At 54.7% G+C, this 24,457-nt stretch overlaps 1 protein-coding gene across 5 annotated transcripts; it reads left to right on the top strand.

The window, feature by feature from the left end:
* The first annotated feature begins 203 nt into the window (after positions 1-203).
* RRBP1 (ribosome binding protein 1) lies at positions 204-23,092 on the top strand. Of its 5 annotated transcripts, none has more exons than XM_071422559.1 (22): positions 204-370; positions 5,780-6,481; positions 9,269-9,417; positions 9,620-9,742; positions 10,522-10,674; positions 11,163-11,281; positions 12,044-12,197; positions 13,841-13,979; positions 14,304-14,491; positions 14,655-14,692; positions 15,808-15,886; positions 16,456-16,548; positions 16,891-16,983; positions 17,086-17,166; positions 17,264-17,353; positions 17,780-17,872; positions 18,786-18,857; positions 18,995-19,090; positions 19,539-19,622; positions 21,071-21,154; positions 21,617-21,715; positions 22,153-22,527. In XM_071422559.1, the coding sequence occupies exons 2-22, from the start codon at positions 5,800-5,802 to the stop codon at positions 22,516-22,518; spliced, it is 3,075 nt and encodes a 1,024-aa protein (XP_071278660.1). In that variant the 5' UTR covers positions 204-370; positions 5,780-5,799; the 3' UTR covers positions 22,519-22,527. The 5 variants fall into 5 exon arrangements, with proteins under 5 accessions (XP_071278660.1, XP_071278650.1, XP_071278690.1 ...); XM_071422549.1 differs by having other exon boundaries at positions 15,808-15,898; XM_071422579.1 differs by lacking the exon at positions 22,153-22,527 and adding an exon at positions 22,543-23,092 and having other exon boundaries at positions 205-370; positions 15,808-15,898.
* The last annotated feature ends 1,365 nt before the right edge of the window (positions 23,093-24,457 follow it).

The following is a 24,457-nucleotide window of genomic DNA, read 5'->3' as shown; positions in this document are numbered from 1 at the left end:
GGGCAGCCACGCCCGGCGCACAACGATCCCCGGCGGCTCAGCTCGGGGGCAAAGCTCCCCGGGGCTCCCCCGGCCCCAACGCAGCCCAGGCGGAGCGGCGGGACCGCGGAGGCACCGTGAGGGACGGCAGAGGCACCGTGAGGGCCAGCGGGGCAGCGTCTCTCCCCCAGGGGAGGGCCCCGCGGCCGCCCCGCCCCGCCCGGCCCGGCCCGGCCCCGCGCTGAGTGGGCCCCGCGGCGCGGAGCGGAGCGGCGGGCGGGACGCCACGGGGCGGGGCGGGACGCGGCGGCCGAGCCCGGCGAGACAGCGGCGGAAAGTGCCACGACTCCACACGGCCGCGGCGGAGAACAGGGACCGCGACCCGGCACGGGTGGGTAGGGGCAGCGGCAGGGCAGCCCTTCCTTCCCCCGGCCCCTTCCCCGGCCAGCGCTTCCGCGATCCCCCCGCGCTGCCTGCGGGACCCCCCGGCCCCGGCGCTCGGAGCGGGGCGGGAGCTCCGAGGCGCGGCAGCCCCGGCGCGGAGCCGTGTGGCGCGGGCAGCGGCGGCAGCCCCGGCGCGGAGCCGTGTGGGGCGGGCAGCGGCGGCGGCGGTCCCGGCGCGGGGTCCGGTCCGTGCGGCGGGGCCGGGCGGATGAATGGCCCTGAGCGCGGAATGGCGGCGTGTGCGGGCAGGGCGAGGTCCGGGCCCCGCGCTGCCCCCGGCTCCAGCGCCGGCCGGATGACAATTGCTAATCTGATTAACTCGCTGAAGGAAGGTCCCGGCGCTCGGGCCGCTGTCCCTTGTCCCTTTTCTTTCCTTAACTAAGCCCCCCCGACGAAACTCTGCTGGCACCCGGAGACCCCCGGCAGCGCGGAGCTTTTATTAGACAGAGGCATCGACCCCCCAGGCGGAGACCCTCGGCCGCCGTGGGCTCCCTGCAGCCGGCACAGGAGCAGCCTTCCCGCGGGGCTGCCCCGCTCCTCTCCTCTCCTCTCCTCGCCCCGCCGGGGACGCGCTCCAGCGGAAGAGCGTGTGCTGCACACGTGGCTGAGGGCATGGAGAAGCGTCCGCGCCCGGAGTGCCAGCTCTCACCTTCGTCGAAGCCCCGCACCGGCGGGAAAGGGCTGCAAGGAGTCGAGGCTGCCTGGGATGTGAGCCCCAGAGAGGAGCTGATGAGGAGCGGCGGTGAAATGCCTCTTCGGGCCAGGGAGGGGAGAGAGAATTCCTAATAGCCGCTGCAGAGTTTAGTCAAGCTGCAGCTGTGTTGTGGTGCTGTTACACTCTTCTCCTATATACCCATGTATTTTCTGCCTGTTTTCTCACTCCTGGGCTGAGGAAGGGAGCTGGCAGCACTGCTGGCAAGTACAAGCCAGCTGGCTGCTGCTGCCAGAGCTAATGGAGCACTAAGACACGTTCAATTAAGCCGAGCTGTAACTGTTGATGATGGGCTGATCTGGAGTTGCTGTGTGGAGTAGCACATGCTGCTGGGAGGCTGGAAGTGCACAGTCACTTACACAGAAAATGTACTTAAACAGAGGCTGCTGGCAAGGTGGGCAGGATCTGCTCACGGCATGCAGGCTTTTCTCGTTTGTTTTTAATTTTTGTCTCTATTGCAACAGGGTGGAGAGAAAAACTCCAGGAGAGGTATCTGGTGATTGTTTTTTTATCTGCTGGCAGTGCTGTTGCTGAACTGGCCTCCCAGTTCCCTCGTCCTTGCCCTTTCCCTCCTTTTTTTTTTTTAGCTGCTAGGATATGTAGAGGAAGGGATGCTGCAGGAGCTTCACTGGCAGGCATTGCTGTGGGTTATGCACAGCCTGTCTGTGTGAACCCAGTTCTCTCTCTGGCCCCTCATCACCCCTGCTGCCTTGCTCTAAACTGAGATGCCACCTTCACACCATGGCAAAGTGGAAGCCTTACGGTGCAGGGGGTCAGTGTCCTGCTGGCCAGGAGCATCTTTTCCTGTCTGCAGCACCTGTCGACACCAGGAGGAGATAATGTGTGTTTTCCTTTGGCTGTGGGAAGAAATAAGATCTCTGTAGTTACTGCACAACCTGACTCTCCCATTGCTCCTGCCCACCTGTTGTGTGGCCTGGGTGATTTAAATGAGGGTGGGTGGAGGGCTGGGTCATAAAGATGCTGAATTCCCATGGATTTCATGTATGGTCACAGAGGGGAGGACAGGCTGAGCAGGTGGCACGGTTCCAGCCTGGTTTTTGACACAGCTGTCAGTGACAAATGTGACCACAAGACACTGAGCACGGCCCTGGTGCTGTTGTGTCACATGTCTGTGGGCTGGTTCATCCTGGAAATTGTTTAGTGCTGAAAAACCAGCAGGGCTGAGTGCTTTTCTGGTTCTGCTTCCTTAGGGCAGAGTTGGACTTTGGCTCAGGTCAAACAGAGGTGGCTGCATCTGCAGGGGGGTGAGGGAGGTCAGGTCTCTTGGGCTGTTATCTGGGATTTTGGGAAGCTTGATGGATAACAGGAAAAAGCCACAGGAGTGGAAGAGTCAGAGCACAGCATTTCAGCCAGCTCCTCTACATGAGAAGGCCAAGTGAACACCAAGTGAAGTTGTTCACTGTATTCCTGTTCTGATGTGGCGAAAGGCTTTACCTGGACCAGCTGTTTTGGGGAAGGAGTTTGTGTATAGAGATATTAGATGATTTCTGCTGTTCTGGCTGGGAGAGGAGTGGAGGATACTTCAGAAAAGTCGTGGAAGTAAATGTGCTCAGTGTTGGATGTGAACTTGATATTTTGAGCGTGGAGTCCATGACTGCTGGTGTCCACTCACTTCTTGGGCACACAGCTCTCTCCCAGCCAGGTGGAACAATGCCATCACAGGAGTGATGCCCTGTGAAGGACCAGGAGCTACAGGAGGGAGGATCCTGAAGTCTTGGAGCCTCTCCAAAGCGTGGCTGTCAGGCTGAACATGTGAGACTACCTTTGGTGCCTCATTTTGCCGTGTCCTGGCTAAGACTTTGTCCAGGTGGGAAGCACAGAGGGGAACTTGTGCTTGTGAGGGGCATGGTGTCTTGCTCTGCAAATCCAGGAGCAAACTTCCAGCCCTTGGAAGGGCAAAGGTGGCAAGGTCAGGGAATGTCAAAGCAGAGCTTCTCTCCTGGCTGCTAACACCGTGGCATAAACGCTTCTGGCATCTCTGCACCAGGAAGTTCCAGCAGGAAGATTTTTCCTTATCCCCCAAATGCCAAGGCCAGCCTGGCTTGGTTTAAGCCTGTCTGTGCCCCTTTGGAGAGATGGGCTCTTCCCTGAACAAGTTGCTGGGCTGGCCATGCCAAGTCCCAACCACAGGAGGAACCCTACAGGTAGAACTCGCTCCTCCCTCGGGGCTGCGGGGCTGGAGCGCTGGGACAGCAGCAAGGTTTGCTGCTGGCAGGGATCATTTCCTGGCTGGCACCTCTCTCTCCTTCCTGTGGATCTTCTGCTGGCACATCTGTCCTCAGGAACAGCATGGGGGGGTTCCCCTGCTCGAGCAGTGGGAGCTTGGATGGCCCTTCTGAGCATCTCGGCTGCCCTCAGGAGCTCTGGCAGCTGCCAGGGCTCTTTTGCAGGTCCACAGCTCCTCGGTGCTCTCAGCTGCATTGTTCCTGTGTTGTTTTTGGTCTGGAGGGGGTTGCTGGGGTGCTTTTGTGTCGATAGGAAGGACTTTAGTGCTCATTTACATCCTTATCTCAGCCTGGCTTTAGAGCAGGAGGCAAGGTACAGGCAGCTTTTACTGCAGACCATGGAGCTGGGTGAGGCTCTCTGCAAGGGACAGAAGGTATGGGGCTCTGGAAGGGCTTTGGGGACAGTCCTGTGGGGTAAGGATGGGCAGGCACAGGGCTTTGGTGCCAGGATGCCACATCCAGCGCTGCCATCTCACCCACCTCACCACCCCTGTCCTCTCATCCATCCTCCCTAGTGGAGAGTAGGATTTCTTGCCCCATTCCCATCCCCTGTGGGCTCCATCAAGCTGCTTTGGAGGGTGGCAGTACCAGCTGGTGGGGTTGGAGTGTGTTTGTCAGCACTTGGGGAAGCCCTTGCCCCAAGGTGGAGCAGTGGATTTTTATCTAGATTTGAAACTGTGATGCTGTGAGATCAGGAAGAGCTTATTTTTACAAATAGGTTGGGGGTTGCTGGGTGAGGAATGTAGGTCACATTGTTGTGGCCCTAAAACAGCTCCTGGGTGCTTTGGTATAGCCCTAAACCCAACCCAAGACTGGGGGTATGTGTTCTCCAGCCCTGCTTTTTATTTACTGTCAGGGAGAGGAATTCCAGTCCTTTTCACACTGTGGTTGGGAATTACCTGTCTGTCCTGGTTGGGACATCCCAAAGCAATGCTCCTTAGTCAGGAGGTAATGGCTTGGCACCAGATGTGCTGGGATAGAGCGGGCTGAGGCCATTCAAGTGCCAAATGGCCAGGGTAGATGTGAAATAGTAATGAGGGATGCCTGCAGTATCAGCTGGGATCTCCAGCAGTGCCCTGGGGTAGAAAATTGGCCCTGACAGGGCTGGCTGGTTCCAGCTGGCATGGAGAGCCCTCCTGCCTGCCAGCTTCTCTCTCTGCTGCTTTACCTTGGAGAGGTGGGCAGGGAGAGCTGGTTAGAACATCCTTTCCCAGGCAGATTGGGTGTCTCCAGTGGGAGATTGCAGCTCCTGCCAGCTCTGCACCCCCTGCTTGGGTGCTGGAGATGAGTTTGCACTGCGCCGTCCCCACCTCGAGCAGCTTTGAGCTGCAGATTCAAGTTTGCTGCTCCAGCTCTTAGAAAGGAAGGGCCTCTGAGATGTCTCCCTGCAAGCACTGAGGTTTGAAAAGATGCTGATCTCCTTAGTTTTAGTCTTATTTTTGCCTCCTCCCCTTCCAGCCCCTCCCTCCCTCCCTCCCTCCCTCCTTGACCCACACCCCCTTAAAGAGGAAATTTGATAATGTCAGCAGTTAATTGTGGGGATGAGAGCTCCTGGTAGCTGAGGACTTCCTGCATTTTGCTTGTTCTGTTTTGAGTAACAGTGATGAGGAACCACAGCCATGGCAACTGCTGGAAAATGTCCCTTCCCACATTACCTGCCTGACAGCAGCATCTGGGGGGCTGGGAGCCACCTCAGAGCCACATGGAAGTGATGCCCTGGTGGATGAAACACGTGGATGGGCCAGCAAAAATTGGATTTGAAACCAGGATAGGTTCAAGTAGCCATTAGGAGGAGTGGAGATAGCAGCATCTTTCCCCAGGTGTGGCTGAACCCTGCTGGCCAGAGCTCAGAGCAGGCAGTGTGGTCTCTGCTGCTGCTCAGCAGGGGAAGGGAAGAGGGAAGGGCTGCTGCAAAGCTTTCTCCTCCCAGGGGGATATTTTGTCCCAAAGATGACACCTGGATATGTATCTGGGGGCAGTGAAAAAGCCAGGTGCTCCAGGGAAAGCCCAGATTTTGGCCAACCTGCTCCCAGCAGTCTGAAAGTGGGCTCTCTTAGTGCTGCAGGTATGGCTTAGGGTTGTACAAAACCACCCCACTGGACATAGAATGAGGCTCGTGGCTGTCTCTGACTCAATCCCTGGTTTTATTTCCTTCTCTTTGGTTCTTCTGGAGATGAAATTTAGTCACTGATGTACAACTGGACCCCTGTGCATGGGCAGTGTAGCAGAGGAGCACAAATTCAGGGGTGTGCAGGCAGGTCAGGCTGAGCCATGTGAACCTGGAGCGCTCCTCTTCCCAGTGGAAGGCACAGATGCCAGTGTGAGGATCCTTCTCAGGAAAGCCATTGCATTTCTTTCCTCCCCTGCTGCCCCTAACTGTTGTCCTGGTGTCTTGCAGGCACAGAGGAGCGAGGCAGGATGGATGTGTACGACCCTCAGACGCTGGGTGTTATGGTCTTTGGAGGCTTCATGGTGATCTCAGCCATCGGGATCTTCCTGGTGTCCACCTTCTCCATGAAGGAGACATCTTACGAGGAAGCCTTGGCCAAGCAACGCAAGGAGCTTGAGAAGAGCCAGCAGCAGAAATTAGAGAAAAAGAAGAAAGAGAAACCAGTTGAGAAAAAGGGAAAAGCGAAGAAAAAGGAGGAGAAACCGAATGGAAAGATCCCAGAGCAGCAGCTTACTCAGGAAGTGACAGACCCTCCCAAGGAGGTGCTCCCTGAGCCTGCTGGGGTGCCCGAGCCTGTAGCAGTCGAGACTCCAATTGCAGCAGTGGCTGTTGTCCCCCAGGAAAAGGAGAAACCCGTCCCATCACCTAAGGAGAAGAGGAAGAAGGAGAAGAAGGTGGCAAAGGTGGAGCCTGCTCCTAGCCCGGTGCTGGCTCCGCCCCCTGTCAGCGTCCCCAAAAGTTCTCCCGTGCGGGAGGTGGCCCCCAAGGAGGTGCCTGTGGTGGCAGTGCCCCCGGTTGGCACCCAGCAAAGTGCTCCTGTCGTCAGCTCTGTCGCTGTCAAGAAAAGCGAGGCTCCCCCAGCCCAGGAGGACCAGAAGCATGATGGACCTGCCAAGAAGAAGGCTGCATCCAAGAAGAAGAGCGAGCCAGGTGAGGCCAAATTCCTCTGCCTGTATCCCTCTGCTCCAGCACACGGGTGTTGGAGAGTGACAGGTTCCTTTGGGCTCTGTGTTGTGGGCTCTGCAGATGGGAGTGAATGAGAGCTGCATGTCCCTGTCCTGGGAGAGGGAGGACAGCTGCCAAGGTGCTGCACATCTGGTTGGAAAGCCAGGATGAGGTGTTTTCCCCATAGAACCCTGACTGTTAAAAGCACAGAGGAGCTCTCCCTCCCACACTTGGTCACTGCTAGCATTTCCTCCTCCTTTGGTGGAGGTGAAGAAGGATTCTTCAAGCAGAGAGGATTGATGGAGTTTCAGACTGCAGGGGATTGATTGTAGAGAAATTAGAGGGAAGTGACTTTGGGTCTCTCACAGGGAAGGGAAAACTTACCCATCGTAAGTCGTGCCTTACTTGATTGACTTAGAGATGGAAAAGATCAGGTGGTCCTGAAATCTGCAGAGTATAAAAAAGGTGTAGGGAGGGGAAAATCAGATTTCTTGCTGGATTCTGACTTCTCATTTTACCAGTGAGAACAGTTTGGGATTTATTTTTGGTTAAGTGATAATTACAGGCACTAAAAATGTGAGTGCTTTCAGACCTGTGGAAGGGTTCCCATGTGGACACATGGCAGAAACCTCTCAGGTGTTCTCAAAGAATTCATGTGATGTGCATAGATTTATTTCTTTCTTTACCAAAAAGCCAAACAACCCACCAAACTAAAAGACATCCCTTCTTGCTGCCCTTCTGCAGCACATCCAAACCTGCTGTGCAGCCTGGCAGTTTCCACACCCACATTTTGGAAGAGGGCCTGCTACTCAGCAGGGCATTTGCAGCTGCTGGGTTTCAAAGATGGGTTAAACCCCTTGAATCTGCTCTTCTGAGGGAAGGATTTTACTAAAGACCATCTCCACACGGTGATGGGGTTTGGAATGACTGGAGAAGCTGCTCCTGGAGGGTATTGCAGGGGTGGTGGGCTTGGGGAAACTGGAGATGATTGGTTTGTTGTGTGCACCCATGTGAAAAATGCACAAATCCAAGCCCTAAATTCCTAAATCCAAGCTGTAACAGCTGAGGGAATGTGGCTGGGAGGTGACCTTTTAGCATTTGTTAAGTTGGGAGGTTTTTGGGTGCTCCAAACTTAGATTCCCTTGGGTATGAAGTGCCAGTCCTGCATGTCCTGAAAGTGAAGAGTGATGTGGGATTTTGCAAAGGAAAGTTCTGGGTAGATTTGTGCCATGAAGCCAACTGCAGTTTGACCAACGTGTTTTCAGCAGCTGTGATCTCTCCTCATCAAATGCAAAGGAACAAATTATTCTGTGGCAGATAAAAATGGGTGTTCAGAGTGCTCAAGGACACATCCTAAGCACTGAAACAGATGGCAAACCTGACAGGAGTGGCTTGGGGTGTTTTTCTCCTGCGACTCCACCAGGAGAGGGGCGGAACTCCACGTGGTGTGTCCCTGCACGCAGCAGGGCTGAGCCAGGGGATGCCATGTGCTGTCCTGCAGCCCTGCACTTGCCAGCATGAGTAAAGTGTGAGCCAAGCCTCGGGCCCTGGTGGCACACGGGGGTGGAGCTGCTCTGGCTGCACTGCTGGGAAGTGGCTGTGGCTGGGGACACAGACACGGCTGCTGCCAGGGCTTGGCACTGCTGTTCCAGATGGATCTACCAGGGATCACTCAGTTACTGTCACTGGCCAGACAGACTCAACCTGGGGAAAACTAATTTATTCCTCAGTAAAATAGATGAGAAACAGAGATTTTTTTTAAAGTGAAAACAATGCCTTCCCCACCACCTCCTGTTCTTATTGCCAGGCTCAACTTCACTCCTTCCCTCCTGACTCCTCTACCTCCCATCCCTGAGTGGTGCAGGAGGATGGGGAGCGTGGTCAGTTTGTTACAGCCACCCTCTGCCACCTATTTCCTCCTCACACCTTTCCCCTGCTCCAGTGTGGGGCCTTCCATGGTCCTTTGGGAGGAACCTTGTCCAGCATGGGGTCCATTCTCTAGAGGAGAATCTCTGCTCCAATACCTGCAGCACCTCCTCCTCCTCCTTCTTCTTTGAACCTTTCTGTCTGGGGCATCCAAAGCTTTGTATTCAAGAGACTCTGATGTTAATGACTTCAGGGACTCTGGAGCTACTGGACTCCAAACTGCTTTCCTTCTGTGGTTTTCTAGGAAGAGGAGCCCACAGGGCCACAGATACATGCAGGAACCCCTAAACCACTGCCTCTGTGTATTGTGACCATGTGCACTAAGGTCCTACAACAGCATCATGGTCCCTGATGCTCCCTGGCTTTCCCAGGTTAGCAGGGGAAGGGTTGGAGTCATGTTGCTCCCTTAGCAAAGAGCTGGAACAGGCTTGGCAGGTGAAAGGTGGGAGATGACCTTGCTGTCACTGGCACCAGTGTGAAGGATGCATGGAGTGACATCCTTCAGCAAGGTTGTATTTTGGTGTGGTCCAGCTTCTGATGCCTGACATGTCTGAGCCCCCTGGCACTGGCAAAGCACTCCCAGCTCCTGGTGAGAGTCTCTCAGTTTGGTAGGGATGATGGCAGGTGCTGGGACCAGTTGTTGAGCCAGGCAGAGGTGACTCAAGGAGCATGTGTGTGGTGCCATCTCCAGTGCTTTTCTTACTGTTCTCACTCACAGAGATACCAAATGTGACTCTGGAAATCTGGGTTGGATGATGGTTCGAGATGGCAGCTGTGGGCTTGAAGCCTGCTGAGATGTTACAATATTTTTGCTAGAAGTCCCAATCTCTCCTCTTTCCTCCCCAGCTCCTGCAGATTCAGATGGGGCCCTGTACCTGCCCTACAAGACACTGGTGTCCACAGTCAGCAGCATGGTGTTCAGTGAGGGGGAGGCCCAGCAGCTCATCGAGATCCTGACGGAAAAAGCAGGAATCATCCAGGACACCTGGCACACGGTAGGGCTCTGCTGAGCCTCAGGAAGTGCAGGGGCACGGGAAGCACCCTATTTTCAGGCAGGCTGAGGCCCTGAGGATGTCTGGGAGAAGGGAGCTGAATTTTCCCCTGGAGCAGAGGGCAGGATGTCCCCTGTGTGTGTGGGGTGGAGGGGATGTCTCTGAAGGTGTTGGTCCCCACTGATGTGCCACCCCATGCTGGCAGGCCACGCAGAAGGGTGACCCTGTAGCTGTCCTGAAACGGCAGCTGGAGGAGAAGGAGAAGCAGCTCTCAGCTGAGCAGGAGGATGCAGCTGCTGCCAGGAACAAACTGCGGGAGCTGAGCAAGGTAAGCCCTGGGTGCCCCTCCTGCCATTCCCGCTGTGGCCTCTGCTCATGGTGGCTCTCCACGTGCCTCCTGCTCCCCACATCTCAGCCCTCTGATGGGGCTCTTTGGACCCTTCACCTGTTGGCTGTTTTCTTGCCAAAAAGCAGAGGAGATCTCTCCCCTGCCCTCCTCAGTTGGCGCTGCTCCAGTCTGGGGAGGTGTCAGCCCAAAGAACCTCAGGGTAGTGCCCATTGGCAGCCACGGGAGAAGCAGTGGAAAACCCTTTCTGTGAGAGATTGCAGCTTTCTTCTCCTTCAGGGAGAAAAGCAAATCCTCCCTCATTTCAGCTCCCCTGAGCTGAGATGGTGCCTTTGTAAGGAACCTGATCCTATTTACAGTGCCCTTCCCTGACTCAGCCCCCTGCCCCCACCTCTTTTTGGGTGTTGAAGGCAGAACAGATCCCTGCCACGCTGAACTTGTGGCTGTCAAGTCCATCTGCTTAATTTTTCTTCTTTGCCCCGAAATTTGTGTGATGTTATTTATCCTGGGGGAGGAAAATAAAATTCCAGGCTGTCTTACTCCTTTCTCTTAGCTGGCCCAACATGGAACAACAGTGGCATCCAGTGGCCACAGAGCCCAAAACAAAATGCAGGAGGAAATGTAAGTGCTAAATGTACCTGGGCGTGGGGGCAGCAACGAAAGGGCTAAACTTTGTAGTGTGCTGAGCTAGGAGGCCACATCCTCTTCAAATGGGGAGACCTGTGCTCTGAGGACTAACTGGGAGCCTCCTTTCCTGGAAGGAGCTGGCAGCCGAGCGGGCCAAGGCGGGGGCCGTGGAGGGCAGGCTGAAGGAGCAGCTGCTGGCCCGCGAGCGGGAGATCGTGGCCGTGCAGGCACGGATGCAGGCCAGCTACCAGGACCATGTCAGCGAGACCCAGCAGCTCCAGGGCAAGGTGAGCCCTAGATGAGCCCTACACTTGCCTCCTTCCTCTGCCAGGTGGCTGCTGGTGGCACCTGTGTCACATTCTGGAGAAGGCTGAGCTGTGCGAGGGGGCGAGGGCCTCAGGAAGGGGCAGGAGCCTGCGGTGCTTCTGGGCCATGGTGCCGAATTTCCCCCCAAAACCCCTTTAAGGCCCCCCTAAACGCCCCTTAAACTCCCTCAGATCCCTTCCCAAACCCCTTCAGGTCCCCCCACACCCCTCTAAGAGCCACTTGGTACCCCCCACACTCCCTAAATACCCCCCCAATCCCTTAAAGCCCCTCCAAGCCTCTTTGGAGAAGAGGCACGTTGGAGCATCTTCATGGGATGTCGCACCCCTGAGGGCTGTCAGCATCAGCACACACTCCCCTGCATTGCCAGTCCCTCCTGCTCATCTCCTGGGCTTTGACAGGGGCAGCAGAAGGGCTGGTGGTGGCATTAACCCCTGTTGGGCTCCTCTAGATCCGGACTCTGCAGGAACAGCTGGAGAACGGCCCCAACACGCAGCTGGCTCGCCTGCAGCAGGAGAACTCCATCCTCAGGGATGCCCTCAACCAGGCCACCAGCCAGATGGAAAGCAAGTAAGGCTGGGAGGAGGGGCAGAGCCTGGGGCTGCCCTCTGGCAGACCTTGGCTTGACCACCCCCTTTCCCAAAGGTACTCCTGCAGACACCCCAACTAGCTGGAGGTGGAGGAGGGAATGAGGGAGGAAGAGCTTTGCCACATGGCTCTTGAGGGTGCACCAGGAGAAACAAGGGTGTTCTTCCCAAGTGAAAGGGCAGGGAATCCCTCTCTCCTTTGGGGTCACCTGTGCTGATGCCAGATCCAACAGGCAGTGGAGGTGGGAGAAGGCATCAGAAGGCACTGTGGTGTTTTTCCCCCATAGGGGAGCTCATACTCTCAAATTTGAGAAGAAATGCTGCCAGCTCATTGATGGGAGTGATGCTACAGAGAACAGGACAAATAGGAGCTAGGTAGAAGAATTTCACACTCCTTTTTATAGACAGTCTGAAATGACTGGTGATTAACAGCAGGCAAATAATTACAGAGTGGACTCCAGCTGTAGTGCTTCCTCTTGTGTCTGGGAACACAGATCCATGTGTCCTCTACTTCATAAGAAAGGAATGTCTCCTGTGACTGAAACAGGGCTTTTAAAAAGTGATTTGTTGGCTCTTTCCACCCCCTCCCTGAAGGACCAGGAGTGTCCTAGAAACAGGCAAACAAAGTTCACCATTTCAAGTCCTGTATCAGGCCCACGGGAGGATGTGTTTCCCCCAACCAACACCAGGGAGGCTTGGCTTGGCTGGCCTGTGGGCTGAAATAACCCTGCTTCTGTTGCTGCAGGCAAAATGCTGAGCTGGCCAAGTTGAGGCAGGAGTGCAGCAAGCTGATGAAAGAGCTGTCTGAGAAGTCAGAGGTGCTGCAGCAAGAGGAGCAGCAGAGGAAGAGCTGGGAGATCAAAGCGACGGCCTCGGAGAAGCAAATCGAGCAGCTGCAGGTCAGGCAGGCCCTGGCAAAACCTCTCCCCTTGCAGGGCTGGGTGGCTGAATGGATCCATGCACTTGGCCATGGGAAGGGCTGGGAAGGACAGAAATGTCCATGGTTGGGAAGGAAGCTGCCTGGCAGGCTTCCCAGTTGCTCTGCCCCTCATTAGCTTGTCACATTCCCTGTGGCCCTGGTGTAACATCACTGTCAGAGCCCAGGGAGCAGCATGCCCTGGTTGAGGCCATTCTTCTGCAGGTGCTCTCTCTCTCAAACTCAGATGGTTTTGAGCTTGTGGCTTAAAACCATCTCCCTCTCCCTGGTAGAGGAGATGGAGCTTGTGGCTTTTTTAGTTGCCAGCAGGGAGTGGCTGGGTTTGGGGGTTTTTAGGGGTGTTGAAAGGACACCTCCCAAGCAGAGCCTGTGAGCATACAGAGGTGTGTTGCTGGCAGGCTGTGCTCACACAGGGAAGAGCATCTCCTTGGGATGTTGACAGTGCTCCTGCTGGGATCCTGCTGGGATGTTGCTAAGCTGTGTGCTGGGAGCATTAATCCCTGTGTAGCAGACAGGGTGAGGGATGTCTCTGAATTGCTCTGGCCTCTTCAAGAAGGGGCTGTGGTGGAAGAGACCTTTATCTGCACGTGCCAAAATAGTTTTGTAGAGGAGTTCCTAGAGGAAGGGGAACTTCCATATCCTTGCTCTTAATTTTTTGTGTGCCTGAAGATGTGGCTCTCATTTTGGTGGGCTGCATTTGGCTCCTGCTGCTTTTGCAGCTGAGGAGCAAGGAGGGTGCTGTGAGCTCACAGCTAGTGTGAAGGCAGGAGCTGCTTCTCTGCTCAAAGCAGGAGCTCCTAGGCATGCTTTTGGGAGAACTCCAGGGATGTCAGCTCACTGCACACGTTAATGCTGATTAAATAAATCACACTAGCTGACTCTTAAATCAGGGATGGGCTTAAGGTGCTGGGGAGAATGTGTTCCACAGTAACACATGGAGCTCTGAGCTGAGTCAAATCCTCAAAAACCAGAGCAGCTCTGCTTTCCTGGTGGTGCTGAAAGCATCCCTTGGACAGAGACAGGCCTGCTGGTTTACCTTTTCCTGTCCCCTCCATGCAAAGCAATTTTTCTCCCTCTGCAAGGGTGCCACTTGTACCTGTAAAGCTGCAACTCATCCTTCTCTTCCTTTGCCTTCCCTCTCAAAACTCCTGCCCTTGCCAGCCTCTTCCTTGCTGCTTTCCATGATGGAAAATAAAAAGTATTCCCTGGCCCAAATGGCACAGACAGTTCCTCCTCCTGTGGAAGTGTGGTTGGGTGTCTGTGCTCTGCAAAGCCCCGTGCCAACACCTCTCCCTGCTGGGCTGGGGCGGTTTGAACCGGGGCTCTGGAAGGTTTTTCAGAGCTCTCCAGAGGAGAGGTTGGCCATGGAATTGGCCCAGGACTGAGACATTTGGGTATTGTCTGCTTCCCAATGTGAGGGCTGGCACGGGATGAAATGTGAACACAATGCGGGGTGCTCCGTGCGCAGGGGGAGCGTGGTGGGAAGATGACTTTAATCCCCCAAAACACAGCTTAAAAATAAGATTATGTGACACATGAAGCTTTGCTTCAAACTGGCTGGGGTGTCTGTCAGACTCCAGGAAACCTTCTCTTCCTGCCCTGCAGGCTTACCAACGGGAGGCAGAGGTGATGCTGCAGAAGAGGCTGGATGAGGTCAGCGACGAGCTCCGCAAAACCCAGAGCAGCTACAAGAGCCTCTTGGCAGATGCAGAAAAGACCAAAGGGCAGCAGCAGAGCATTGCTGGTGAGGAACTGGGATCAGCATGGGCAGGGCTGTAGGGCAGACTGGAGACTTTGAGAGCTTGGAGGAACCACATGGGGCAGGAGATAGATCCAGGGATGAGTTAGGCTGCCTGGTGTTGGTGTGAGCGAGACATGGGCTGGTCCGTGGTTCTATCCCTCTCCTGTGCTGGCCTGCATCCCTGCCTGCCCTTTCTGTGCCTCCCCAAAGCATCCTTGGCCAAGGAAGGCTTCTTTGACTAAGATCCTGTGTGGGCAGAACAGGGTGGGGAGTGTCCAGGTTTGTTTGCACCTGCCCTACTGTGTTTGTCACCCTTCCCTCCAACAGAGCTGCAGGCCAAGCTGCTGAGCTCCGAGGCAGAGGTTAAAAGTAAGCTGCTGGAGTTGGACAGTGTGAAAGGGAAGCTGCAGGATGCCAGCTCAGAGAATGCAAAGCTTCTGGAGAGGATCAAGTCCATTGAAGCTCTGCTGGAGGCAGGCCAGATGCGGGAGGCAGAAAAAGACAGAGACCTGCAGGTTGTGTGCTCGTTTAATTGGGGTGGGAGGAGGGGAGTGGGTGACACTGCTTACACAATCCCTGAGTTGTCTTTGCTCTGGCATCCTCTCTGGGATGCCACAGAAAGGGCTGACCTGTGTCACATCCCTGGGGCAGGTCATCAAAGTGCTTTCTCTCTTCCAGGCAGCCAATGAAGCAGAAATGAAGCAGCTGCAGTCCAGGTGGGTCCAGGTGCACATCTAGTAGTGGTGCTTCCAGCTTGCTGTCCATGTGTCCCAGGCTTCCTTGGGCACTGAGCCTGTGGCTGAGGGCTTCCTGCCTTCCAGGCAGGCTTGGGGCTTTATTTTCAATTAAAATATTAATTAGCTCTGGTGCTGGCCCCATGTAACAGCCAGTCCATTCTGAAGCAGGACTGAATTGCTGGCAGGCACCTGGAGTCTGACCACTCCTACAGAACAGGAGGTTCTGCTGGTGTTGGTGCTGGGTGTGGGATGTCTCTGGTGCAAGTCCCTGCTCAAGGCTGGGCCAACCAGAGGAAGATTTTTAAAGATGTTCCCAGGTATCTCCAGGGATGGAGATTCACCACCACTCTGGGTTCCTGTTCCAGTGTTTGATAACCTCTTCCCCCACTCCCTAGCACAGAAACGTTTCCTGGCGTTTAGCTGGAGTTTCCCATGTCATGAGTCCTGCCTGTTATTCCTTGTCCATGTGCTGGGCACCTCCAAGAAGGCTCTGCATGAGGGGAGGATTTCTCAGATGCCCCCATTGCCAGCAAGCATCCAGCATCCCTCTAAAGAAGGCAGCTGTTGAGTTGTCCTGAGACCCCAGGAGATGTGTGTAGTTCTTCTCAAGGACCTTGGTTTGCTCAAGCTGAGGGTCCCTTCAGGGCACATGGGGGATCTGAGGGTGTGGAGGGAACCTGCAGCTGTCTGCTCTCTGGTTGGCAGCCCTGATTTAGGGTTACTCAAGACAGTGGGATGATACTTTCAAAATGCAGAGCTGTGGGCTCTCTCAGCCTAATGAGCCACAGATAGGAGCAGCCCCAGTGGTGCAAGCCAGGATTCCTGGCCTTTGCATCAGGTTGCTTCTTCCTCTTTTCGTGTGTGTACAGCCAGCATGTTAAGTGATTGCATTTTATTGCTGGTAAGGGGGTAGAAAACCAGATCCCACTCCAGTATTGCCATGGCTGTGGTTTTCAGTCCTGCTCCCTCTTCCTCCTGCTGTGTGTAGATGCCAGAGCAGACCAGGATAGGAAGGGCTGTGTCTCCATCTCGGGAGCTTGCTGCCCCTGAGGGGGGTGACTGCTCAGGCTCACTCCTGCATCCTGCCCTTCCAGACTCCAGGAGAAGACAGACCAGCTCTCAGCCTTGGAAAGGGAAGCCACACAGCTGCGGGAGGCAGTGGAGCAACAGAAGGTGAAAAACAACGTGAGTGAATGACAGCTCATCGTGGTCACCTACTGATGGCTCCAGAGTGTGGCCAGAGGCTCTTCCAGCCCCTTGGAGCCCTGGAGGCATTGCCTCATCTGCCAGAGAGCAGGAATACCCCTGGTGGGCTGTCTGAGGTGACATGTTTGTCCCTTGCTCTCCTGGAAGGTTTAGGACCTGCTAAGCCAGAGAGATCCTACCCTGGTAGGGCCAAGGCAATCTCTGAGGAGGCTCCTTCACACCTTCCTGCTCCTCTGCTCCTTATCCCTCTACTGCAAGGTGGTGTCACTTTTGTGGAGGCCACCTTGCATCCCTGCATTGGCCTGTGTCCCCTGCAGGCATCCTGAGCTTGCTTCTGGAGCTCCTGTCCCATCCAGGGCACTGCCAGAGCAATGGGGTGTGTGGAGCCACTGGAAAGACTGGGGAGAAAGGAATGCTTATGGACAGACTCCTGACCAAAACCCAGTTCCTAAGCAGTGGCTTTGAAGTAAATCCCCTGCAGTGCCAGCAAGCAGCTTTGTGTGGCTCATTGCCCTCTGTGGGTGGTGTCTCCACAGGACCTTCGGGAAAAGAACTGGAAGGCAGTGGAAGCGCTGACCACGGTGGAGAAGGCGTGTGAGGAAAAGCTGCTCGCTGCTACCAAAGCAAAGGTGAGCCTGGCATTGCCCTGGTGTTGGAAGGGAGGCATTCAGCTTCCCAAGCCACCAGGGAGGCCTGCCCTGGGTTGCCTGCCTGCTTAGGAAGAGTGCTGGTCCAACTCTTCTGCAAGCTTCTCCCAAGATTTTTCTTGTGCATCCCTGGTACTGGTCATGGTTGGGGAACCAGGGACATGGTTGAACTGGAAGTGATGCTTTAGTGGTTCCCAGCACCAGCAGTTTTCTGTGTTGGCTGGTTTCCCCAGCCCTGTAGGCACAGAAAAGCAGGGCCAGTGTTGTCAGCCTGGCCAGCAGGTGCCCAGGAGCTCCATCCATTGCAGTTTGTCCCTGTTTCAGGAAGAGCTGGCCCAACAGCTGGATGCGCTCCAGACGCGGACCAAGCAGACGCTGCTCTCTGCCCTGCCAGGAGTCACTGTGTCCTCACAGCAGGTGGGACAGCCTTCCCCAGCCCTCCCCAGAGCCTCTCCTCATGGCAAGGAGAGAGGTCTAAGCATCCTCCTTCTCTCTTGTTCTCTTTTTTCCCAAACTCAGGACTATGACACGTGGCTACAGGAGTTTAAGGAGAAGACCGTGGGTGTGCTAAAGCAGCAGATGATCACAACAGAGCCACCAGTAAGTGATGGCTGGAAAGTGGAGGGGTGAGGGTGTGCTGGAGGGTCACATGTTTCTTCTTTTCATCTCTCTCTCCTTCCTTTCCCTCTCCTTTTAGGATTCAGCTCTTAAATTAAAAGAAGCAGAGGAAGCGCAAAGCACTTTACAGGCAGAGTGTGAGCAGTACAGAACGATCCTCGCAGAGACTGTAAGTTCCTGCCCTTTGCACTGTGTTGGCTTCCCACTGGAAACCCCTCTGGAGAGGTCTCCTGTCAGCCCAGGCTGGCCATGAGCTCAGGGTGGGCATCCCTTGGTGTGTTGGGGGAGCTGCTGTGTGGTGGAGTATTTGTCAGTGAGACAGAGGAACAGGATAAAGGTGAATTTCTAGAGCTCTTCTTCAGCCTGATTGTGTTGGAAGCCTTGCTGGTTGTGATGGAATGAGACACAGCAAGGGCTCTGATGAGCTGCTTGAGCCAGAATAGGGATTAGGAGCCCCCAGCCCCACCTGATTCTAATTCTGTCCCCTGTTGTTTGGCCCAAATCCTTGGAGAGGCTTTTGAGGCTTCCAGCCCTTAGGCTGCTCAGCCTGCTGGGGCTGCAGGAGCTTTGGGCTCAGCTGAGGCTCTGCCCACAGGAGGGGATGCTGCGAAACCTGCAGAAGAGCGTGGAGGAGGAGGAGCAGGTGTGGAAGGCAAAGCTCACAGCCTCTGAAGAGGAGCTCCAAAAGGTGTGTGTTGCTGACACAGCTGGGTTTGGTGCTCCTGGAGCAGGACTTCCAGGAGAAGGGGCTCTGTTGGCTGTAAATTGGTTGGTAGCCCTCAGTGTTCTGTCAGCTGTGAACACTGAGACACAGGACCTTCCTTTTCTCCCCAAATCTACTCCTCCTGCCACCAAGCCAGCTGACAAAAAGCCCACCTCATGTAGAATCTTCCCTCCTGAATGCAGAACTGAGACTGAGCTGTTTTCCGTGGTCTGGCTGCTCCCCATCCATCACATGGGGTTTTGGAGTGAACTGGGACTGCAGGGAGCTGGGGGAGGCTGTTGTACAAGAGATGTTTGATTTCTCAGCCCACTGCTGGCTCCTGCAGTGCCAGCATTGCTGAGGGCTGCTGTGGGATTGCACAGGGTGACGTGGCTGCTGGTGCTGTTCCTGATGGGAAGAACGTCTGGTGCCTAGGGCAGCTCCCAGAGCAATCCTGCCTCCCGGTGGAGAGGAAAGGAATTCCTCCTTTCCAAACATTTCTGCAGAGTCCTCTTCAAAAACCAGCCTGGGTTTAAGTGCTTTTTCTGGCAGCTTGGCCTCTCTTAATAACCAAGTCCATGCCACCTCATTGGAAAATTGCTGCTTCCAGACCAAAAAGTGCTTTCAGCAGGAAGCTTGTGCTGAGTCTCATGATGGTTTCTCGAGTGTTGAAACCTGACTGCAGCCACCTGAAGTGCTGCAGGCAACAGCTGTTGCCTTTCTCCACCATTTATGGCCTGTGTGTGTTAGACTTGTCCTCCCTGGGAAGGAGAGCTCTTCCATGGAGCTCCCCTTGGATGGGTACAGGATGAAGTGGGAAAGGTGGGAATCACATAGCAGCCAGTTTTTGATTGAACCAAAGGTGCTCAGTGTCCTTCTCTGATCCTTTCTGCTTCAGTCACACCTGCAGCTGAAATCCCTGGAAGGTGTGGTGGAGAAATTGAAAGCAGATCTGCAGAGCACAGATCAGGTGAGGATTTTTGGGGAGGGGAGGTCTCTGCACGGGTTGATTCAGGCCCCATCTCCTGACTTGCCTTTAGCCACAGGATGTTTGGGATGTGTTGGACCTCACACAATCAACCCCCTCCTGCTTTCCTCTCTTTCCAGCTAAAGGAATACACCTCTCTTCTGGAAGCACAACTGGAAAATCACTTGGAGACAGCCAGCTCCGAGCGCCAGAACTACACAAAAGAAGTTGAAGCTGTAAGTGTGGAGGCTGCTGCCTTCTTCGGCTTTTTCTGACCCTGACTCCCCATCCATGTATGTTTTGAGGATTTGAGGAGTGCCCTGGGCATCTGGGAGGTACCCCAGGGATCTTCAGCTTTGCAAAGAAAGAGGAAAACAGATGGAGGTGGTTGGTCCAGTCTGGGTTGTAGATTCCTAAAGCCAAGAATCATGGGCAAGGTGATGGGTCAGGGACACAGGACAGATGGAGGTGCTGTCTGCTGCTCCTGGGTGGCCTGTGTGGTTTCTGTGGCTCAGGTGAGACAGACCTGTCCCATGGCTGTATTTGCTTGAGCAGGCACGTCAGCATGTGATGACACCATGACCTCTTTGGGAAGATGTTGCATCATAAAAAAGCTTCCTTGGGCCAAAGAGTTCCTAAACCAAGTGCACAAAAGGAGTTGGGTTCTTTTCCTTTCTTTGGCAGTTGAGGCTGCTCTTGTCAGAGTCCCAGGAGCAGCTGGAGGCAGCAAAGACTGAAACACAGAAGCAGAGCAAGGAGCTGGCCCTGGTAAGGAGGCACCTTGGGAATGCCCTGCTAGGTCCTTGGGGCTGGCCTGCAAAGCAGCTCTGGGGCCAGCACCCTTCCTGTGGGCTGAGGGAGGGCAGGAAATCACAGCCTCTGATGGGCACACCCGGTGCTGCTGGGGACCACACGTTCAGAGGGGCTTGCTGGGACCCAGGAGGAGATTTTCATTTGCTTGTCTTTCCTCCTGTGATGGGGTGGGAAGGGAGGGCAGCAAGGCTTGCTCAAGCTGGTGTGCAGCAGAAAAACCCAGCTGCCCCACCACTGGACACTTGTCACCACAACACCACCCTGGGGCAGGGGTTTGGGTATCCATCCATCCATCCATCCATCCAGGTAGAACCATTTGCTCTGCACCCCTGGGAGCTGTTGAGCCTGCAGCTGCCCAGCTCAGATACCACTGTCCTGCTCTGGCAGAAACTGAGGTGGTTTCTCAAGCATTCCAGCTGGTGTGCAAGCCAAAAATCTGGCAGGCTTTATCTGTAGGCTCGTGGGAAGGCTGTGGCACAGGGATGTGTCACTGAGCCAGGCTTGCTGCTCATCCCTCAGGTCAGGCAGCAGCTGAGTACAGGAGGGAGGAGTAGTGGGGTCACCATGTGAGCCAAGTGAGGCTGTACCCCTCGAGGTTAGGGTGCTGAGGCCACTCCTGGGCAGGCTCTGACCCTAACCCATGTCCCATGTCCTGTGTCACCGTCTCTCACCGCATGGAGAGCTGCACACAGCTCTGCTCAGGGCTCTCTCAGCTGTGTTGTGTCCCATCCTGTGCTGGGGGGCAGCCAGCCCAGCACCCCCCTGTTGGAATCCTGGATGCTGGGAATGCATTGACCATGTGTCCTTTCCCATAGCTGTTGGTTTTCAGCAGGCTGTTCCCTTTGGCAGCCCTCTGGCAAGCTTTGGGGGATGGTGACAGTGCCCCGTGGGGCTCAGAGTCTCCTCAGAGGAAGGGGACACCCCCCTGACAGTGCTGTGCCAGGATCCCTTCCCTGCCAGGGAGGATTAGGGTTACAGAAGCTCCATAAATCCTGCTGCAGCTGGGCTGAGGGCATCAGCAGCAGCTTGTTCCCTTCATGGCTGACACCTCTCACCAGTGGCAGGGCTCTTTCTCCTTTAATCCTGTTAACTGTGGAGCCTTCTCCCAGGCATGGGGGTCTGCCAGGCACATTTTCTCTATGGGATGCCTCTCATCCCACATCCCAGCTGGTGCTGCCTGAGGAGCAAGCAAAACTGAGCAGTGCTAAGCCAGGCCCCAGGCTTGCCATCAGCAAGCTCCCTGCAGAGAGGGGGGATGCTTGTACCTATTGCCCTTTGGAGCTGTGGGGAAAGCTTCTGGTTTTATTTCTTCTGTCCAGCCCAGCTCTCTTGTCCCTGCTAGCTCATTTCTTGAATCTTTTTTAAATGCTATTTCTGGGTGTTTTCCCCTCTTCTCAACACAGTTGAAAACCCAGCTGGAGCAGAACGAAACGCTGGCAGAGAAGGAGCAAATGCTGCGGCAAAAGCTGGCACGGGAGCTGGAGGAGGTGGGTGTGGGTGAGAGGATACCAGGGTGTGCAAAGCCTTCCTGCAATCTTGGCTGCTAATGAAGCCCAAGAATTAATTTGAAGGATTAATCTGAAGGCTTTTCCCCATCACTGTCCACACCTCAGACATCCCTGTGAGACGTTCCCTCCCACATCTGAAGGACTTCTTACAGCAGCTGTGCTAAAGCCATGTGGCATCACTGGCCCCTCAAATTCAGCTCTCCCAACCCCCCCATGTCTTGTGCCAGCTTTTTCCTTGGAGGGTTACGGGCTTGAGCTGGGTTTCCTGCTGCTCCAAGTGAGAAATGCCATCTCCCCGCTGGAAGCAATGCTCTGTGTGTCTGCAGCACCCAGCTCCTCAGCAGGACACACGCACAGGCACTCGGGGTGGCTGGAGCTGGGTGTGTGGGAGATGCTGGCACTGTTGGCTTCTGTGTGCTCACTGAGTGTGTCCCTTTGCAGGCCCAGAGCCTGGCACGCAGCTTGCAAGCAGAGCTGGAAAAGCTGAGACTGGCTGAACATGCAGCAGCTTCAGACAAGGAGGAGGCCCAGCATCTCAAGGTGAGTTGGCTTTGCCACCACAGCAAAAGTCACATGTGAGCAGGACTATGGGCATGATTGATCATTTCTGAGGACTGGGGAGCGAGGCCCATCCCATGGTCACCCTGCAGGAGAGGGCTGAGAGCTCCAGTGTGGCAGAAGGACAGCAGGGCCACTGCATCCCTGCAGGCTGAGATCAGTGTGGTGCTCTGAGCAAACAGTCACAGGCTGGGCTTTCCACACGCTGGGAAACCATCCAGTCCTGGCCCACGGCATCTCCAGGGAGCCAGAGAGAGCTCTGGGGGTGCCTGTTCTCCCTGTTGAGTGGGAACTGGGTGTTCCCCTGGCCTGTGGTCACTGAGACAGCTTGATGCAGACCTGAGGTGTTTTGAAATGGGGAAGGTCACCAGGTGGCAAAGGGAGGCTCAGGCAGGTGCCTTCTTTTGACTGCCATGTAGGAAAGACTTGAAAAAGAGAAAAAATTAACAAAGGACCTGGGCCAGGCAGCAACCAAGCTACAGGAGCTACTGAAGGTTTCCCAGGACCAACTGGCCAAAGAGAGAGAAATGGTGAAGAAGTTGAAAGAACAGCTTCATGAAATGGTACTGGTGGTGGCCATGTCCCTCCCCTTGGTGCTGGGGCAGTGTGCAGCAGGCAGGGGTTTAAGAGTGGAGGCAAGGTGGTCCTTGCTGCCAGAAACCATTTTTGGGTGGCTTTTGGGAAAGGCTGAGACCACACGAGATGCTGGTCAAGGACCTGGCCCATCTGTGAAATGCTTTGGGCCTTTAGCTGCCATGAGAATAAGGGTGAGGCCAGCTGAGTAACCCACTTCTTTTTTTGTTCTCCAGGGGCAAGAGGACAGTTCAAAGGAAGGGACTTCAGTTTGATGAGTCTTCACCCTGGACCTTACAGTTAACTTACCAAAATGCCTTACACATTCCTAAAAATAAAAATTTATGCTAAATTTACTGTAGATAAAAGATACAGGCCATTAGTGACCCAAAACCTAGTTTTGAAACTTACAAGAAAACATACAAAAAAAAAATCCAAAAAACCAACCAGTAAACACTGCAGTTTGTAAGAAAATCTTCATACTGTTTTGTACAACTCTTCATTTCCTGGGGAGCTGCTGTGGCCACGCTGGGGCTTCACCCTCCTGTTCCAGCAGAACCCACCAGTGTGTGAAAAGGAAAGAGACTGTGCTTGTACATCAACCAGTGCAATTATAATTATATATTTTTTTTCCTTTTTTTTCTTTTATTTTCTTTTTTTCTTTTTTTTTTTTTTTGAGTGAAAGGAGTGTGAAAGAAAGACCCACCATGGAAGGATGCCTCTTGGCTGGGTGGCTCTTGGCACGTTTATTTCTGGGTGTCGATGCAATTAAAATGACGTAGTGGAGAGAGCTTGTCCTTGCTTTATTTTTCTTGGAGGTTTGTTTGTGTTGGGTTTTTTTAAGTTTGCAAGCCAGGTAGGGCTTTGGGGGTCCCTGAAGAAGGACTTTGGCCAGGAGCTGTGTCACAGAAGCCATCCCCTGGTTTTTATTCACTACAAGCAAAGGAGAGAAACTTCATTCCCACTGTTTCCCACTGCTGGTCCAGGGCTGGCCTCCCTGTGTGGGATTGGAAGAGGGATTGACACTTTTGCCATGGCACTAGGGGCATGGTGGGGACAGGACCATTCCTCCTACTTGCTTTAAACCTGAGTGCTCCCCTGTAATTTGTCCCTGTGTGTGCTGTGTGGTGGTGGTGGCCCTTGGTTACTGTCAGGCTCTCTAGTCCTCTGCTCTCCCTTCTTGTTGCTTTTCTTTTTATTTTTTTCTTTTTTTTTTTTTAATTGTTTTTTTATTATTCTTTTTTTTCCTTTCTTTTTCATTTTCAAGCTGGTTTCTTAGGAAATGGCAGAGGCCACGTGACAGCTTGGTGCTGTCTCCCCACAATAAAGCTGCTGAGCCCAGTGCTGACATCAGCAGGCTTTGAGAGAGGGAGGAAAAAGGCCCCTCAGTCCCTCCAGTGCCTACAGAGAGCCAAGGCCAGGAAGGAGGATGAGGGGCAGAGCTGCTTCCATTTTGTTCCTGGGGATGGCCAGTGTGTGACCAACCCCTGTACTGCACCCCTGAGACTCCACAGGCCTGGGACATCCTGTCCCTCCCTCAGCACTGCGGCTTTTGGGGCCCTGATGAAAGCTGGGGGAGGGCTGTGTGTGACTCAGCTGGGAGCAGGTAAGAACAAGGGCCAAGGAAATGGGGAGCTGAGAGCCACCCCTGTGTGTGTCCCCCCACTCCCTGTCCCAGCACAGGTGGCACAGGGGGCTGCTCTCCCCATCCTGGAGCCACAAAGGAAGCAGACCTTTGCCCCAGAGCCAGGGTGAGCCTGTGGTTTATCGTCCTGGACTTTGTGGCACATGTGGAGGAACACACGAATCAAGGGCCACTGGTGACCTCAGCCTGCCAGCACTGTCACTTGCCCCAGCCCAGTATGCCTGACCTGCTGGATGGAAGCTCCCCAAAAGCGAGGCAATGCCTGGATTGCACAAAACCCCCACCCAAGCCACAGGCAGGAGGGAGCTGTGGAGCATGGCAGGGTGGCTCTCACCCCCAAGAGCCACGGGCAGGAAGGGCCCTGCCAGCTGCAGGTGCCGGGAAGTGACGCAGTTCCTTTGGTTTTTGCAGTTTTTGGCTTTTGCAACAATTCTTTCCTTTCTTGTGCGCTGCTGTGCACAGAGAGCAGAGGCCCAGGCCTCGCACAGAGGCAGTGACAGAGCCAG

The sequence above is a fragment of the Agelaius tricolor genome, unplaced genomic scaffold, assembly GCF_023055355.1.
Source record: "Agelaius tricolor isolate 1412-34295 unplaced genomic scaffold, bAgeTri1.0.p SCAF_1, whole genome shotgun sequence".
Lineage (NCBI taxonomy): Eukaryota > Metazoa > Chordata > Aves > Passeriformes > Icteridae > Agelaius > Agelaius tricolor.
The sequence above is the reverse complement of the archived record's forward strand: the minus strand, read 5'-3'. Positions and strand labels throughout refer to the sequence as shown.